The following is a 20,288-nucleotide window of genomic DNA, read 5'->3' on the forward strand; positions in this document are numbered from 1 at the left end:
CCATTTAACGGTGGAGTCTGAGTAAATCTCTGAACTGACTGGTTTGGTTCTACCCACCTGGGAATACTGTCCTGGTCTGGAAGAGCTGAGGAAGTAATCCTGCACCTCTAGCTTGTTGGGCATATACAATATGGAATACAGTATTGAATTTTGGCCCAAGACCAAGCACTGGGACCCATGAGGTCATTCAGTGCTGAAAGGTTAACTGATAGTAGAAAGGTTTTAAAGGTGTTACAGGAGGAAAGTCTCACAGTTGCACTATGAAACAATTGTTAGGAGAGGGTGGAAAGTAAGATGGAAGAAGGGGAATATGATGTTGAGCATATGGGATGTTGTAACTGCTAGACTTCTGGGCTTAAAGTAATAAGTTGCATCACTAGTTTGAAGAAGGCTTGGAGGAATCAGAGTTTTGGAGACGATAAAATTTCCTAATACAACCAACGGGTTTGTTTCATTTTCTATCCCTCTCTCCCCTTGTCTAGAAAGAGGGGGCACAAGCATCCAATCCATCTACAACAAGATGAAGGCCAGGATGGTCCCGTCATGTAGTCACTTGCAAAACCGTCCAGCATGTGACAGCTTGCGACCTGCCTCTCTGTCTTACGAGAGAGACAGGTAAAAGAGAAAAGGAAGGAGCCAATCACTAACATATGTTCTCTCTCACTTACCAAACACCTTAGACGAGATGCACTTGTGCCCTAGGGGAGCCGGATGAGCCACACACCTTGTTCGGCAGCCACCACAAGATCCAAGGAAAAAATCGTGTCCAAGGATTTGTTGGCAATGTCCCAAAGGTAACACGAGGTAAGTGTGGTCTGGTGCAACCTCATACCTGCTCGTATTACCTGCTTAACTGACAGGTTCTTCTGGAATGAAAAGGCTAGGGCGATGCCCCTAACTTTGAGATCTCTTGCCCAGACTGAGCTCCTGTCTACCTCGTCAGACGAAGAGTAAGCTCATTACTGTTTCATGAAGCCCAGAAGAGATTGTGCTCTTGGACACCTCATCCTTGGCCATGTTGGAACCACGAAGAGGCGTCAACACATATCTGAGATGCCGAGTTCTCTTGACGTAGTACCACAGCACCAAATTGGACAGAGAAGTGTCTCGTCCCTATCATACCTAAAAAGTACTTTAAGGAGGGGATCAATAAGAACTTGAATCTGGCATCAGGGGCCTACGGATTTTTGAGTCTTAGCGGAATTCCGTTTCCAACCTCATCATCGGTTCATTCTCAAGGAAGGGCGGGTGAGTTCTGGTTGAAATGGGGTCGTCAGCCCACCCATCCTTGAGAATGAACTGATGATACGGTCAGAAACATTAGAATTCCACTATGCGTTCTTAGAAAAACGACGAAGAAGATTCTACACACGAGAATATGACAATCCTGAGTTCCAGATTCTGCAATTTGCAAACTATCACGATCAGATGCAATTTTCAACTTCCATATGAAAAAAATTAATATTTCAAGAAACCAATTCCTTATCCAGTCTATGAACATCAGCCAGTTATCAGCACATACCAGCACAGATGAGAAAAAAATAAGAACTGAGAAGGTCATATATAAAATTAATTCCACCGATGCTGCCATTCTCTAACAAAACATGCTTGAGAGAGGGTCTCCCACCTTCATATACTACTCTACGGCTACATGAACCATCTGCACAGGATGACCCAGGCACTAGGAGCTTCAGGAGGACCTTGCTTCAATGTCAGCTTTTGGCAAAGGAACGAGACAGAGTGGCACTCGATGATGAGCTGAAGAACTTGCATGCCGAGTGGGACAAACTCCATCGCAGCAGCAGTAGTAACCCTGTAGCAGCCCATATGAGTGTCTGGGAAGGCGATGTTAATTATGGAATGGCCAACAGAGACGACGATTCCCCCCAGGAGGGGGCACATGCCAGTGCCATTGTGGAATGCCTGCACCGCCGGCTCCCACACAAGAGAGAAGAGTACATTAACCTGACCGACTATGTACCTACTGCCAAACAAGTTACGATTCTATGCATAGGACTTAAATGCCATTTCTCTAGCCTACCGAGGCCCAAGGAGAAACGCAGAATACCTGCTGGGCACCATACACAAGCATGAAGATCAAGGCACCATACGTACTATGGACGCCCTCCAGTTCCTCTTCTTGGCCGAGGACCTTACAGAAGGAGGTGATTACAAGTGATGTGATTGACAGGCACCTAAGGAAAGCAGCCAAAGAACTCGAAGCTAAAAAGGATTCCACTGTCGGTCGGGCCGATAAAACTGCTCTTTGTACTCATCCACACTGAAGAACACCACCACAAGTTGGATGAGATACTGGCAGACTGCAGCAAATTTCAGAGGATCATTAAGAACCTGGTAGATGACATTAAGCACGAGGCTAATTGGATCATTGAGACTGTTAACGCTGTTTCCAACACCCTTCCTCAGTTGCTGATCGTAGGGGACTACAACCTTGGCTACATATATAGGAACCTTAAAACCCATAAACCAGGGAACCCCATTATGCCCCATTATTAGCCAGATTCCTGCCCTTACATACCAGCTTGCGAATAAATTGAAGGCTATTTTGACTCCTTACGCTCCAGATGACCACAGTTTGAAGTCCTCTGTCAAATTTACAGAAGCCCTGAAAACGACACCCCTGGGAGGAGTTATTGCATCAATGGATGTAGAGCCTCTCTTCATGAATGTCCTCATGGATGAAACAATCCAGATAATTCTGGATCATGTATACAGAAACAATTCCATGCCCCGATTAAACATCCCTGAGCATGCCCTCCGAACACTCCGCAAGATTTGTACAATAAAGGCCCTTTTCCACCCACAGAGGCCATATGTACATACAAAAAGATGGTGTAGCAAGGGGTTCTCCTCTCAGAGTGCTTTTTGCGAACTTCTACTTGAGAAACCGTTGATGTATGTCCGGTATATTGATGACACCTTCATATGCGCCAGCAAGGTGGAAGAAACAGAGCACCTGCGACAAGCCTTCCCCAACCACAGCAGCCTCAACTTCACCACTGTACATTGCTGTGATTGTCACCTCCCCTTCCTTGGCATCCTCGTCAGGCAACAAGGGGAGCTCTTTGTAACGCACGTATATACGAAACCCACAAACCTGGGCATGTGCCTTAATGGTGAGAGTGAGTGTCCAGAGAGATGCAAGCGCACTGCAATCAGCGTCTTCATCAGGAGAGCGCTCTCACACTGCTCTTCTTTGAAGGACACACACCAAATTAGAGCATATTGTCCAGGTTTTAATTAACATTGGGTGTTCCAACCAGGAATTAACATTGGGTATTCCAACCAGGACATCATGAAATGCATACGAAGAAGCATTGATAAATGGTATCAACAGGAGCCTTCCCCCGCTGCCCTTGAAGACGTCACTCTCTTTTACAAGGGAGTGTTTCAAAGGAAATACGGAGGACCGAGCAAGCCCTTTGCAATATCACAGAAGGAAACAACTCCCCTAAGGACCCTGCAAAAAAGGTTAAAACTGCTAATATTGCAAAAGCAAGAAGACAAGTGGCCTGATCATGAAAAACAACCCAGCCCCCTAGTGCAGGACCCACTGGAGAAAACCAACGTTATCTACCAATACAAATGCCTTGTCCGGGAATGCCCCAGAGCCTACATTGGGATGACCCTGATGAGATTTTCCAAGAGGATCTCCTGCCACGCTCAGGAAGGCGCCATCCATAATCATGCCAAGAACTCAGAGTATCAGAATAATGAGAAAGGACATAATTCCTAATACCTGAATTATTGATAAGGCGACAGACCACCGCCGCTTCCGCCTCCTGGAGGTCCTACACATCGGAGAGGAGAGACCTAGCCTCAACACCACACGAGGCTTCCCTTCTCCTGATGGTGATGTGTAGGGTGCCACCTGCCAGCACCCCAGAGCTGAACGAACGGACCAATTCGGTGGTGCCCCCTTCTACTGGCAGTGACCTTCTCAATACTACCCTACCAGTGTCCAACGTCTGCATGCAAAGACCAGTGCAAGCATCCACTTCTAGGAGATTGGTTTGCTCAAGGACTTAATCCCCTGACCCAGCTAATGATAATTCAGCTTTCACAACATGGAGCACCCGGGACACTATAAACACCATCTAATGACCCAATTTCAACCAGAACAAGCCCAACCTTCCTTGAGAATGAACCGATGATACGGTTAGAAACGTTGGAATTCCGTTACACCCTTAGAACAACAAAGAATATTCTACACTCAAGAATATGACAAATCCTGATTCCGATATTCTGCAATTTGCAAACTCTACAGCGATCAGATGCCATTTTCAACTTCCATATGAAATAAAATTAATATTTCAAGAAACCAATTCCTTATCCAGACTATGAACAACAGCCAGTTATTAGCAAATATCAGCCCTGATGAGAAGAAAATAAGAAGAATTGAGACGACCATATATATATAGGCTATATATATATAAAATCAAATCCCCTAATAATAAATAAATATAAACACAAATATAAATATAATAATAATAATAATAATAACAACAACACAGGCAGTCCCTGGTTATCAGCAATCCAGTTTTTCGGCACTTGTCTAGCAATGAAAATCTGTGATTTTCGGTGCAATTATGCGCCAATTTCCACTTATCGACACCAATACATACCTAACAGAGGTACCAATAACTGAAAATCGGAGATTTTCGCTTATCATCACGCCGTCAGAATGGAGCCCCCGCTGATAACCGGGGAATGCGTGTAGTTGTTGTTGTTAATAATAATAATAAATAATATAATTAATAATTAATAATTAATAATAAAAATAATAATAAAAATAAATTATTATTATTACTATTATTCAGAAAATAAACACCATTCATATGGAACAAGACCACAGGGGGCACTGACTTGAAATTCAAGCTTCCAAAGAATACGGTGTTTGTTAGGAAGTAGTAAGAGGAGGTAAAGAGAAATATAGAAAGAAGAGGCCCCACTTATTAAAAAAGAAAAAAATTAATAAATTAAAAAATAGATAAAAATATATTCAAATGCACGGACAACAGTATTAGGGTAGTAATGCACTCCACCTTTGCTTGAACTTATGAAGTTCCAATTGAATGACATCCTCTCGGAGGCTGTTCCACAGCCCAACAGTGTGAGGAATAAGAACCTCTGGAACTGAGAAATTCGACAGTGAGGCACATTTACTGCATATTGTTGCTGCTTTTAAGTGAATCTGGTTGCTCTCAGCAGATAAAATAGGATCAAGGATCAATTGTGAATGGGAAAGATCTCTGTCGAAATACATGTGAAGATCTTTGTTGAAATACAACTTATAAAAAAGCGACAAACAAGAGACCATCCGCTGATGGTCCAAGTCATAACCACCACAAACCACTTTATCTTAAAGAGATAAATCTCTGGCAGAAGCAGACATTCACACTGGAGAACAGTATTCTAGGAAAGGAGTACAATGACCTAAAACAGGCTGCATTGATTTTATCACTGTTAGAAATATATGAGGCCTCACGAACAATACCTAACTTTTGTTCGGAATTTGCTGAAACTTTGATTAGATGTTTCTCAAAAGTCTGATGTGAGTCAAAGGTTACACCTAGAACAGTTACAGCTTCAGACTCGTTCAGTGAAGTTCCATTCACCTGAAGGGGAGGATGGGGTGGGAAATCTGTACGAGACCTGCTAATCAATAGTGTTTTCGTTTTACTGGAGTTCAGCCTCATACCCCACCGACTACACCATTCCCTGATCCGGTCCATATCCTGATTGAGGCTGAGGGCAGCTTCATTTCTCAAAAGGGGAGACTTTACTACAACCACGTGTTGCATCATCGGCATACTGAACAATCTCGTTTTCCAAGCCAATAACCATGTCACTTGTATATACTAAAAGTAAGAGTGGACCAAGAACACCGACCTGTGGAAGTCTTGGTTCACTAAAGATCCCATCCACAGCAACTCACTGCTGCCTACCTGTAAGGAAATCTTGACAGTACAGTAACCCTAAAACATATCCACCCACTCCGAGATTCTTAAGTTGATAAATAGGTGCCTTTTGATTTACTAAACCGAAAGCAGCACTAAAATCCGAGTTACTCTGCACTCAAAACCTTATCAAGGTTCCCCTGCAAATGGCATGTCAAGTCTAAAAGAGCATCGCAGGTACCTAGCTGCTTCCTATAAGCATAATGACTATCAGCTAACAATCCTTTAGATTCCACACAGTACAAGCAGTCTCCGGTTATCGGTGAGGGTTCTGTTCTGATGGCGTGACAATAAGCAAAAATCGGCGATAACCGAAAATCAGCACTTTTCGGCACTTTATCGGCGCCTCTGTTAGGTATGTATTGGCACCAATAAGTGGAAATCGGCACATACTGGCGTAAAAAATAACTGATTTTTGTTGCTAGACAAACCCCAGAAACCCAGATCGCTGATAACCGGGGACTGCCTCTATTTATATATTTGCTTAAAAATATAAGTTTTCATAATACAATTATTTGGATACTTACCTACTGGTAAGATTTCCGCGCCAATACGCGAGTCAGCATTCAAAATAAAGAGCAAATGGCTGCCAGGATGACTGTCTAGTACAACTATTCTCCACCAGGTGTGTTTCAAATGTTTTAGCTCTTGTCGGAATTCTCCTTGACAGGCCACTAAGTTGTGGGGAGGCTGGGTGGGGTCTACTCTAACAGTACTTAAGTATCCAAATAATGATAATTTTCATGATAAAATCAACTATTTGGATACTTACCTACTGTTAAAGTTAGCTTTATCTTCGCCCCATTTGGTGCGATCAGCATTTACAAAAAATTAAAATGCACTTGGCTAACTCACTAGGATTGTCTTTGTATTCACCAGATGACGCTGGAATTTTTATGTTCTGTCAAATCTCTTCATGACCAGCCACCAAGATGTGGGGAGGCCGGGTGGGTTTCTACTTTAACAGTAAGTATGTATCCAAATAATTCATTCTATCATGAAAATTATCATTATTTGGAATGAATCTTACCTACTATTAAAGTTAGCTGACTACCACACTGAATGAGGATGGTGGGTTAGTGCAGACAAAGAAACAGAGTTCAGCCAAGCAAACTAAAAGCTTTTTGATGGGGAGAAAAAGCTTCTTAACATTCCTGCTTGATGTGTGACCCTTACTGGCAACTACTGCTGACAGACATTGGAACCACAACAGGGCGTGAGGTTCCCATATCGAGACTTGTCAGAGGAGATCCTCTGACAAGGAAAAAGGACTATCTTGTTGAGTACTGGTGATGTCTGTGCCTGAGTCGAAAGCCCATAACCAACAAGCCAAAAACTAAAGATAATTACTACCTTCATATATGAAGGTGCCCTCCTATATATACCAACGTGTACCTTCATGCACCCAAAAATTCAATAGCGGGATTCCTACCAACTAATGGTTGCCATCATATTTGGTTCAAAGAAAGAGTCCCTGCCGCAATGATAGGACTCAGGGCTTAACACCTCATGCTAAAATTGAACATTTGCAAAAAAAAAAAAAAAAAAAAATTGTTTTAGCTCCCCTGAGCTGCAAGACAACCTTCTCTAGAAGAAGGTTTTAAAGGCAATAAAGACATGTTTACAGTATGGAAGCGATGAGGATTATCTCCAAAAATGGTAAAATATTCAGGCATCAATTGTGTGTGCATAGACTTCAGCCATCTTGGACATAGGAGCGTTTGACCTTCTAATACCACAGATAAATTCTTAACTTCTCCTCTTATGGGTTTATGTCTGTCCAGGTAAACCCTTAAGAGTTCTAACTGGACATAAGTAGATAAATTAGACACAGTCACAAATCTGGGAAGGGCTTTCAATTCTAAGTCTTCTCTCTAAGCAATGAAGGAAAAGAAAGAAGTTGCCACTAGAACAGTGCCAAAGAACAAGATAGGGCTTGAAGCTCACTAATATAACCTCTCAACCCTTAAGGGATAGAGTGAGCCTAAGTGTGAAGTAAACAGGATTGAGGAGGTGGACGGATTAAGCCTGAGTGTTAAACAATATTATGCACCACTGATATGGTAAGAATGAGGCAAAAAGAGAGGTGCCAATACTTCTATATGCTATAAATTCACTAATGGCAACTTTTATACTGACTTGAGAGTCGGGCCAGTTGCCACAGACGTCTTTTCAGCTGTCAGTAATGCTTCTGACTTGAAGGGGGAAAAGTACTGCATCTCTCTCTCACACAAGTCTTTTTGTAAATTTGCTTGTAATTATACAAAGGGGTTGCTGTTGTTTTTTGTTTTTGTCTTTTATAATAGTGTCAGTTGTAAATGTAATTTTACAAAGAAAATTGCAAAGAAATATTAGAAAAAGCATGTAAAAGTAAAAAGAAAAGTTACTGAATCTTCCTTCTCATAAATTTACGTGAATATTTTTCCCCAATATGCAAAAGATTTGTTACTGCTTTTATTTCTTATCTGTTTTGATATTGTGTGAGCAGTAATAATAATAATTTTACAAAATACAATAAATTTATTTATTAGAAAAAACATATATAAGTTGGTAAAATTTACGACTGTCTTGTAAATGAGGCCCCACAAGGGGTTGTAAATAGTCATTTTCAACTTCTCATGGAAGGTGGGGAAAATTTTTTAGCATTTTTTTCATACAGTGTGCATGTACATTGATGTGATTTTTTTTTTTTATTTCGCCGACCTCAAAGTTTCCCCAGTCTGGGTGCTACACATTGATAAATTGTGCCGTCCGTCCCTTAAGGGTTAATAGGTCTAATCTGGACATTAAGACAGCCACTTCAAAGCAGTTAAATTAGGAACTGTAACCAAAACTGGGAAGGGCTTACTCCTATATATATTTTTTCTCTTACTCCTTTTTATATTTTTTCTCTGAGTAATGAAAGAAAAGAGAGGGATTGCCACTAGAACAGAGCTGCCAACAAGAAAGGGCTTGAAGGTCACTAATACACTTTGCTTAAACAGGAGTTAAAAGAAGCGTCTTAAAAGTTCTTGAGTGATGGCCTATCAAAGGGCTTAACTGAGGTTATGTCAACATCTGAAGGCTTATGTCTAAATTTCATCGTAAATCCTGACTGGAAGAAGAAATTCCCATAACAAAAGATTGAAAACTTTTCAAACTTTATATCTTGAGCAGTATTCCAGTCAGCATGATGTATAACTGAAAGCAATATACAGTGGGATCCTTGATTGCTGTGACAGAAAACTGCTTTGTGTATCTGAGATAATGGTAGAGTTTTAACAAGATGCCTAGTGGAACGGGTGCTGGACATCACTCAGGACGAGCACCGAGATAAAAAAAACTTATTGAAATACCAGTCTAACAGTGGGGGCATTCTCTATTAAATCAACCAAAATTTTTTTAAATTAACACCCTCATCTCTTAGAGTTTGATAAAATTTGGTTTATAGGGAAATCATAGGCCCTGTATCCATTTCTGAAATTTTTAGACCAATCCGACAAACGGTTCAAAAGATATGACCTCGGGAAATTTGAGGTCACGTGTGAGGTCACATATTTTCACTGACCCATAACTTGGTTAATGATCACAATTGCATAAATGTATATATATTTAGAATCAGAAAGAGCCAAGGAATTCAAATATACATGTTTTAAAACTCTAGGTTGAAAAATAAAAAAGTTATACAAAAAAAAATTTGAAGTCACAATTTGACCTCCGGGGATCAAATGAGAATTTTTTCATAGATGTAAAAAATGAAGGCAAGGGTATTAGCTATTAGATTCAGCAAAAAAAAAGTTTGTGTAAGAAAGTATTTTTCATGATACTAACCCATAAGTGAACACCATATTCATAAGTCGGGCGTCGGTGAACGATCTATTTTTTCACACTTATGCTCATATTTTGGCATATAGATTTTTTATAGACATAAAAACAAAGACAGGGTTCTTAGCTATGAGAAACAACCAACAGTGTTGTTAATTAACCAGTTGAAATAAGTTGCTACTTGTCTAATTTCAGCATCCATGTCCACAGGTTAGTACAGTTGTAGCCATATAACTGGGTGGCTGGTGGGTATGGTGCTCTGATCCTCAGAGACTATCAAGGCTCAAAACATCAAGTGTACATAGCTATATTTTCTAAAAATTTATGTTATCTAATTGATATTCCTGTATTCATATCTTTACAGATTACATCACAATGGTTCGACATTTGAAATACTGCCAGGACCCAATTAAAATACACATAAAACGCATAACAATCAATCTTAGAAAAGTGAGACATACACTTGCTGAAAAATTTCATGGTAGACTGAAAAAAGACCCATAGTTGTGTGTGAACTGTTGGAAAATTATAATGAAAAACCCCACTATACTTAGTACCACTGTAAACAAGTCTGATCAAGATTCAAGTGAATCATGTACTACAGACAGGTTGATAACCTGACCTAACTTACTGCTTTGCAATCTATCTGCTTTCCTTCTCTTCCTAAAGTGACAAACTTAAGCAGAAAATCCTTCGAAAATCCCTGCTTCCTTACATCCATTCTCAAGATGACACTTTATACCATTACAGCCAGTGCAAAGTGTGTACACTTTCTACAACTGCAGCCAGCGTAAACAGTGTCTGTCTCCTAAAAAATAAAAATCCTGCTAACATAGTCATCATTCCTACAGAATATGACATCCTTAGCCTTGAGTCCAGTGGAGGCATCCTATAAAAAAATGTGTACAGTGCTGTGATAGCAGCAAACTGCCATGAAATACCAATAAGCACCTAAACACAATGGCGGCAAGGAGAATTCTGACAAGAGCTAAAACATTCAAAGCATATCTGACGGAGAACAGGTGTACTAGACAGTCACCCAGGCAGCCATTGATCTTTTGTTTGAATGGCGACTCACCTAACGGTGTGGAGATGTAAGCTAACTTTAACAGTAGGTAAGATTCATCCCAAAAAATAAGTTTTTCAGCAACTTTGGAGAGCACAGGGAAAATAGAGATTGGTCTGCAGTTACTGCAGTCTGCACATATGCCACTATTCGGAACAGGCACTGTATTACTAAGCTTGCACTCATCCGCAAAGATACATTGTCAACATAAAAATCTATAGAATCTACTAAACTTGGGAGACAACACGCTAGAAACTTTTTTAAACAACAAAGGGAAGAAACCATCAGGGTCTTCTCCACCCCAGCTATCAAGTTTATCCAGAATTTTAACATCCCTGGAGAAAATGCAAATTCTGTAAGAGGTTCAGGATGACAAGTATCAGGGAGAGGGACATCCTCAGCTGACTGCTTAGTTTCAAAAGTTTGATGAAGCAGTTCAGCCTTTTCCCTAGGGCCAGTAACCTCAATTAGCTGGACAAAATCAGAGGATACACAGAACTCAAGAGCAGACTGGCCATGGTGATCTGTGGAATCTGAATTTAGCAACTCACTCTGCTTTGCATTACAGTCTCCACAAATAACAAATGAAGCTTTTGAATCCAGCGACTGAGCCATACTAATCCTCTCCAAAAGACAGTCATATATAGAATCGTCAATATTTGGATTATGGTAAACAGCAAACACATAAACATTGTAGAACTTACTGAAAATTTTAAAGCAAAGAACTTCACAGCAACTACACTCAAATTTTTCTGATGATAAATTGGTCATCCAGACTTAAGAGTATCCAGCCATACCTTGCAAGTGTGCAATGTTATGACGATAACTAAAGTCAGGGCCATCAAACGCCAAGATTAAAAACTCGACCTTTGACTTGTTACTACTTGCAAGAATCTCAGGTAAAAACATCAAATTGTAGTTGTGGGCACAACTCTGGATAAAGAAAATTTGACTTTAAGCCCTGAATATTTGAATAAAGCACAGTACTTTGCAATCATTCTTGCTGTAATGAGTGACAGGCCCAGGGTTCAGCTCAATGTCTCCCCAAAGAATCGGGAAATATCTTTCTCCACCAGTTGGCTCTGAGATAGAACTGAAGTGGTCTGATGTGTAGCCTGCCAGAGGCACAAACTTCTCGACTGACGACAGAGTTCCCACAAGGCTTGTCCAAGCGTTGTCCGAGCAGGACAGAAGAGAAATGAATTTTCAACCTTTTGAAATGCAGTTGCAAATCCTTTGTTGGGTCGGAAAAGCCTGAAAATTCAGAGAACCTATCACTATCCCCAAATAAAGATTCGACTGTGTGGGGACTAATTGTGATTTCTTGAAGTTTATCACCAATCCTATACTCTATCGGTGCCTTCATGGCTATTTAGGCGTTGTCCCCTACGTTGCCAAATGTACTTCTCTCGAGTTTTTAAAGGCCTACCCTTCCCATTTACCCCTTTTAATCCGTGCTTCTGTCAAGGAGGTTTAACCTCCTTGGCATTTGTTAATGTCATTCTTCCAGGTCTCTGTTTTTCATGTAGGCCTAATTGAATCTCTTTTTGGACCTTCCTTGTGATTATCTCACATTACTGGACTTCTACGCTTTTAATTTACTTGTTTTTGTGTCAATTTACTGTGTATATATATGTCTATATACACATACATATATATATATGTACATACATATATATAGAAGAGAGAGAGAGAGAGAGAGAGAGAGAGAGAGAGAGAGAGAGAGAGAGAGAGAGAGAGAGAGAGAGAGAGAGAGAGAGAGAGAGAGAGAGAGAGCGTGCGCTATTGACATTTGAAAAGGATTGTGTGCGTAGACAGATAAGAGGGCGCAGCATAAATATACATAGGTTACACAAATAAGATTATCGGCAGCTATTTAATTTATCATCTATTCATAATATGGTCCTTCGTTTCTTTCCAGTAAGAGTATTCGTAACATTTTTCTATTCATATATCTTCTTTTCTTTGATTAAATCAAGCGTTGGTACTTCCTTCCTTACTTAAAAATCTAAAACAGTTCTACATAAAACGCTCGTCAAAATCGTCAAAATCTGTCATGGTTCTTGGTTGATGCTTCTCCCGTTCCAGGAAAATTGCTGTGCCGCATCTCTCTTCCATATCTTTGCAAATCCTGCTGATTGTTCTCTCCGGTATCATTGTTGCTTCTTAGGCACGTTGCAGTGTTTTTCTGATATCCACAATGGGTCCACGGTTTGCCTTTTCTTTAGAAAGGTACTTAACAACCCTATGAACGGCTTCTCGAGCCTGTGGATAAAGATTAATGCGGGAACGAGGACTTCCTTCCATGTTGTTTGTAAGGCGACAGACTCCTTAATGAGTCAGTGAGTGTTTTGACTGAGCTTCCCTTGTGGAGGCATGGGTTGTTTGACATCTTTATGCCCTGAGGTCAGCTTAACACATGAGAGAGGAAGTGGCAGCGCTGGAAATTTTTTTGTCACGTTTAAGAATAAACGTGTTGTTTTATTGTTGTTAAATGCTAGAAAATTACGAGGGCCTTTAATAATTGGCAAAAATTGATTAGCAACCAATAATATTTGTGTTGTATAACTTATGCTGCCTTCATATACCATACAACATGAGTGGGAATATTTGATGTGGCAGCGCCGGTCACCTACCATGCCCTGCCCTTTTCACCATGAAGGAGCCGATGGAGTGTAGGTCTTGCACAAGCTGAAGGGTTTTCTGAAGGTCCTCTGTGCACTGGGCTTCTGATGGGGAGCGAAGGAGCCAATTGTCTAGGTATAAGGACATGTTGATTCCTATTAGGTGTAGCCACTTCGCTAAAGGAACGAAAACTTGGGTGAAAACTTGAGGGGATGTGGAAAGGCCGAAACACAGGGCCTGAAACTGGAAGACCCTGTCCTGGAACACAAATATTAGATACTTCCTGGAATCCTCCATATCTACTGTCACCATCCAATCCCCCTGATGGATGGCTGACAGGACCGATTGATTCATTTCCATCTTGAACTTCGTAGTCTGGACAAAGACGTTCAGAGCACCGACGTCCAGGACAGGTCTCCATCCCCCTAATGACTTGGGGGACTATAAAGAGGCAATTTTAAAATCCCTGTGTGTTCGTGTCTTTGACTTCCTCCACTGCCTGTTCTCAAGCAGAGCCAAAATTTCTCAAGACAGGGCTGAAAACCTCTCTGAGCCTACACAGTAGGCTGTCAATTTGTTCTTTGGAGAAGTGGTAGAGCTTTCGACTGGCATGCTGTTGGCCCAGCGTTCGACTCTCGAGCCGCCAAAGAAGAATTAGAGGAATTTATTTCTGGTGATAGAAATTCATTTCTCGTCATAATGTGGTTCAGATTCCACAATAAGCTGTAGGTCCCATTGCTAAGTAACCAGTAGGTTCTTAGCCACGTAAAAATAAGTCTAATCCTTCGGGCCAGCCCTAGGAGAGCTGTTAACCAGCTCAGTGGTCTGGTTAAACTAAGATATACTTAACTTTGTTTTTTGTCAATTTGATGGGAGAGGTTACTAAGGGAGGTTTCTGCCTGAAGAGGATAGCATAGTCCTCTTTCAATACTTGAAGCACCCAAGGATCTACTTTTCTTGATTCCCATCGGTTCCAAAAATGAAGTACTCTTGCTCCCACCAGGGCACGAAGGACAGGTGGCTCACTTGTGAGACGTGGTTTTGTTAGAGGGTTGTTTGTTGGGTCGCACTGGACACAAATTGGCTCTCAGATGGGACTGGACGCGACCTCTACTCCCTCGAAAGGGTTGCTGAGGGAACAGAGAAGTAGTCCTAGTCGAAGGAACTGCAGTGGAAGAAGAACGTATCGAGATCCTAGTCCTCTTGGTGGACTGAGTGGGAAAATCTTAGGTGGATTTCTTCTACAACTCTCCTGCCACCAGTTCTAAAGTCTCTTGAAGAAATAAGCTGTTGCTGTCCAATGGAGCGAACTGAAGGGAAGAATGCCGAGGAGGAGTGACACCCTTAGAGGTGAACGAGCACTAAAAATCTTGTTTCTTCAGTACACCAGTTGTGAAAATGGTGGCTAGTTCATGAGTGCCGTCCCTCTCTGCACGATCTGTGCAGGCCAGAACTCCCACTCAGTCGGAGGCAAAATTCTCTTGAAGTGATGCGCAGTCCTCAATCTTCTTTGCTAGCGCACCCATGGTCCAATCGAGGAAACTCAGAACCTTGGAAAGCTTAAAAATATCTTTCATCAAATGGTCTAGCTCCGATGAGGTAAACAAAATCCTAGCGGACGAGAGGGCTAACCGACGAGTAGCACCAATGAGACTGGAGAAGTTCCCTTGAGAGGAGGCAGAAACTCCCTAAGATGGAACTTCCCTAGTAGAACAGGACAGATACTTCTGTCGTACCAGACGAGAAGGAGACAAACAGAACACCGCTTTCCCTACATCTCTCTTCGCTAACAACCATACGTTTATATGTGAAAATGGTTTCCCGGAGGAGGAGGACAGAACCATACACAGCAACTTAGCTGCTCCTATCGGTTTTCACATCATAAAAGCCAAGCCTGAAGTCCAGGTAACATACCAGGAAGAACCACAGCAGAGCAGTGTAGTTCGATGTAGGAACGTCGTCCTCTACAGGTTCCTCCTCAGACGAAATCAGGGGCATTGGAGGATCTGAAGGAGCTTGAGTTGGTGTAGATGGGTTCCGCAGCAGGTTCAAGATGTTACCTAAGCGTCGTTGAATAGAGACTAAGGAAGCATCCTGAACTGTAAGAGGATCGGAGCAAGTCCCACCTGTGGCGCCGGACGAACGCTGGAAGGTGGACAAACATCAACATTGGTGCCCACTAACACTGGACACTCGGTCCCTGGACGTCCGCTCCCTGATCTGAAGTCTGCAATTCAGACACTATGCGCTCAAAGGGAGGACGCTCGGGAGCTGGGTGTCCATATGACGCACACTCGGACTCTTGATGTCCAAGCACAGAATGTTCCAACAAAATACGATCACTCTCGGAACGCAGGGACACTGGACGTCCACTTGTTGGAAGTGCGGACAACGGACGCTCCGTATGTCAATCAGACACTGATTTCTCACAATCGGGCACCAAATTCTCGGACTACGGGCATTTGGACACTACATGTCCATACGCTTCACTAAGAGGCACTTTCTTACACACTTTGTGGCGCTCGGTGTCCATCCAAAGGGAGCGAGAAGCTTGAGGAGACTCCCATAAACTACAGGAGGGCAGAGGAATACGAGCTCTATCCAATACTTGCTTACGAGATGGGAACGCCCTCGTCCATCAGGGCGCCAGACGTTTTCAATGGTCTTGAAACATTGGCAAATCACCAGATGCGCTTATGAGCGCCAGAGTTCGAGTCACTAGAAGATAAAGCATGTACATCCATTCGGATGCCTTTCCAATGGCAATCCTTTGAGTCCTGGGGCGGGCGGAAAACAGGCTCGTATGAGGCAACGACTACTCGTGGACAAACCCCACCGACCTCCCTTGGACTGCCAGTTTGCTTCCTACCAGGCAAGCAAGGGGCGTCCAGCAGGGACCTTGGTCTAGGAGCATTGGTGGGACGAGTAGCCGCCCCTCCACTGACACTGCACCTGACACTGAACTCACATTGTTGAATTTGTCCATGAGGACATGCACAGAATTCCCAATCTGGGAAATGGTGTTCACTAATAAATCAAATTTCTTGTCAACACGTGCTTCTAAGCTGGCAATGGCGCTGGAATCAGAGGAATGAGAGCCAGGGATCGGAGTTGCAGGGAAAGTCGGAGGACTTGAGATAAGGGAAAAAGTGGTCCCAGGTGTTACAGGAGTAGGTAAATGAGTCACATCAACCTCCGGAGACAAAGCCTGACTAGCGGAAGCCTTCGCTTCAGCCCTAGCAGTATCTTTCCTAAGCCTGTCATGCTGTAACTTGTCTAAATATGCATTAAGAGTCTTCCACTTCCCCTTATCCCAGTCTACACTCATCACAGCAAAGTTTGGGAGAGCAAACTTGTTCCCTGCACCAACGACAAACAGTATGACTGTCATATTTGGCTGAAGCCAACCTATTCTTACAGCCCTTACTGCAATACCTTATATTAGAAAGGCTAGAATCTGACATGATTAATAAGTCGTAATTGGGAAGTCACAAAAAGAGAAGTCTGAATTAGCCAAGCCAATTAACAGGACTGCCCTACCAAAAAGAACAAAGTACTTCACCAAATGAAGGATAACAGCAACCATCCAGTGAAAATTAATGAAATCAGAGCTGCCAATGGCCAAGAGTTCAGTCATTGACCGGCAGAAACGAACTGAGCTCTTTAGCTGCGTTGTACCTATTCTTCCTCAAAAATGGGCGGGGCAGTATAACTACACCCTAAACAAAAGAGCGCTACCGCAAATTTTAATTTTGAGCTGCCATGCAAAGTAGAAACAATAGCTATGTAATTATTTGGTAAGTTACTATATAAAATTTTACTTTAAAATCACTTAATGTTTTAATGTGAACTTTGAACATTTCACACTTTTGTCCTCAGCAAATGACCTAACTAACTAGATCTAACTTAACCCAACCTAGGGTACCAGGTCCTTACAATAGTGCATGACACTGTTTGAAAGCATTCCATAAACTTGCCTAAATGTAAATGAGAACTCTCACTGGGATTAAAGCTCTTAGTAGAACTAAGCAAAAGCTCGGCATTGGGTATTACTTTGGAATTGATTTTTCCCATAACTGTAATTACCCTGAACTCAGAAGTTATACGTTGGCTATCCTGGAATGCTCTCGCGATGCTCAGTGTGATAAGGGAACTTTTGGTTAAAAGTAGTTTCCTCCACTGGGAGATTCGGGGCAGAGCTTCCCAACTAAGAAACATGACCTGCTAGGTTAGGTTAGTTTAGGGTATGTTAAGTTAATATAGTCCCTTTCATAATAGGTTTCCTTAGCCAATCCCTTCTTAAATGTGGCTCCCTAATGACTTGCAAATGCTTGGAACCATTCCATAACAACAACATGACAGTCCGGTCTTTCTCCCATCGTTTCCAAAACCGCGCATTCCTAAAGGTTTCCCAACCATGTTAGGTAAATATGAGCTTAATAATAATTGACCAACAATAAACACCACCACCTCCTTCATCAGCAACACTAAAAGCATATGAAAAATCATTTTCCAAGGTAACAGCCCGTGCAGAGTTCTTACTTAGAAATACCAAGCTCTTTTCATTTATGCATTTTGTTTTCCCTAACCAGAAACCTCTCTTTCCCACTGTGGTCACCCAAATTGTTGGACACCCTATAAGGGTAGGGTCCACTACTTCTGAAAAGTGCTCATTTGGGTAAATGCAAAGTTGACATCTGCACAATATATAGTTTATTAATATAATTTTTTGGCTAAACAGTACATAAAAGGGTGCACATAATGCGGTACAGGCGAGATTCGGAATGCCACATTTACTAACAGGCCTTCTGGGATAAAAGTAAACATATAAACAAAAGATAGTAAATTTCTTACTATCCCCGTAAGTTTCTCAAATTATCTCATCTGTACTGCATTATTTACACTCGTTTTGATATTTAGCCAAAATTTATATTAATAAATATCTTTGTGTTGCCATCTCCTTTACAATTACCCTCTTTTGCTAACAAAACAATTGTCAGAAAGATTCAAAACGTCATAAGAAAATGGTGCTTTCAAATTTGAAATTCAATAATGGTTTAATGAAAATTTAAACCATTCTTCAAACTGAGGAGTAAGACGTTACAAGCACTCTGTAAATGTTAATATGAGCCTCTGTAAGTTAGCAGCATAACCTCGCAGAGTTACCAAGATGCAAATTTGTCATGGAGACTGCACTACCTTTGGTGAGATGACAGAATTCTATACGTATACCCTAAAAGGTTAGGTTAGTAGAGTACAGCACAACCACCTACAGAATGAGGTTAGGCTTGTGGGCTACCTATCAGCAAATCAATTACAGGCTAAACATTGCTGTTTAATCTTCAAGGGTACAACTCTCATGTGTAGCCTAATTCCACAAATTAGCAAAAAGGCCTCTGCTTTTACTGGCGGTAACATTTGGCCGAGTTTAGGCTATGCATCAGTTTGGCTACGTTGGGTTTGCCTAACACCCGATTTGGAATCTCTGCTCCGGTCGACATCACATCGGGGCCTATGACCGTCTTTTCTCAACACCACGAGAACGTCTCATTGACTTTGAACCAACAGTGACCGACTCGAAGCGTCCCTCACTCGGACTAATAAACAAACAAAGGAAACGGCGAAATGTTTCACGAAGAAACGACACTTTCAACGCAACCGAGTAATGACAGAACAATGTAAACAAACCCTTCCATTACTTTCCTGATCAATTCCCTTTGGAAAACGAAAACACTTTCCACGTCTCCGAATCACTGCTGGAGTTGCTTTCACAAAAGAAGTTGTCAAAAGAAACACGCGAACGTGTCCTGACTAAATTTATGGCATGGAAATGTTATTTTTGACATGCCGGTCCTAAGCAGGATACGCCCACAGTCTCCATTTATGCAAATCCATCGCTTCTGTTGCCACACTGCCATTTGACTACAATAGCTGATATACTCATGTATATGGATTTCAGTAGTAAAAGCAAATCTCTGTCCAAAATACCAAAGAAATAATACAAAACCTTTTCATCATCGGTGAGTTGGTCTCCAAAGTCTGTTGACGCCATGTTGGATTTCACGATGACTTCCGCTATACGTGTTTCTTATAAACTACCTTTATACTTTTCAGTTCTTATATTTCTCCTTATACTATCTGAATACGACCTTAATGGCACTGGTAATGTTAAAATCAATATGAATATACCAAGGACAAAACCTATAAATAATTAAGGTGTCAGTTAAGGCAAGCGTTTTCTTTCGTACAACCTAGATTTTCGTTTTCTTTCACTTATCAGCGATGACTCATAATAGCCCTACTGGGCATATGGGCATAACACCGATAAGGATCTTATCATTTGAATTTTAATACACCCACCCACTTCGTAATAATCACAGCAGGAAGTGTTTTACTTATTTATAGCCCCAAATGCACCTTATTTTATGCAACACGCCCTTTTGACCTCTGACCTCAGTATTATTCGACCATTCCCTTTCCCTCCACCCCTACTAGAGCATGTGACCGCCTGACCTGACGCTAATAATACCTGATATACAGCACAAGGCCAGTGAAACTAACGAACTTGCGCTTTATTTTAGCAAAAATTGACGTGTTCTTTTAATCCATGCAGTCTCAATGCGTTTTCTGGACATTCATCCTTTTAAAGTGGTGAAATTTATCCCGAGCATACAGTAGAACTAAGCACGGCAAATGCTGGATGCAATGTGGCGTAATGATGACGTTAGCCAGATGTTTTGGACATCATGAATAAATCTGGTTGACTCGACGAGCCTGGCTCTTTGTCATATTGACTCGAATAACCAATGAAG

General features: G+C 41.6%; 1 protein-coding gene across 2 annotated transcripts in view; it reads right to left on the reverse strand.

Moving 5' to 3' along the window:
- Nucleotides 1–19,969, reverse strand: part of cpa (F-actin-capping protein subunit alpha) — a 77,946-nt gene extending 57,977 nt beyond the window's left edge. The window contains exon 1 of one of the 2 annotated variants that reach the window (XM_067134436.1): nucleotides 19,484–19,969. In XM_067134436.1, coding sequence (XP_066990537.1) covers nucleotides 19,484–19,528 — 45 coding nt within the window. In that variant the 5' untranslated portion in view covers nucleotides 19,529–19,969. Of the gene's footprint in view, nucleotides 1–18,882; nucleotides 19,155–19,483 lie in introns of those variants that run through there. The other variant, XM_067134437.1, reaches the window with a different exon arrangement.
- Nucleotides 19,970–20,288: the final 319 nt, after the last annotated feature.

This window comes from Macrobrachium rosenbergii, chromosome 36, assembly GCF_040412425.1.
Source record: "Macrobrachium rosenbergii isolate ZJJX-2024 chromosome 36, ASM4041242v1, whole genome shotgun sequence".
Lineage (NCBI taxonomy): Eukaryota > Metazoa > Arthropoda > Malacostraca > Decapoda > Palaemonidae > Macrobrachium > Macrobrachium rosenbergii.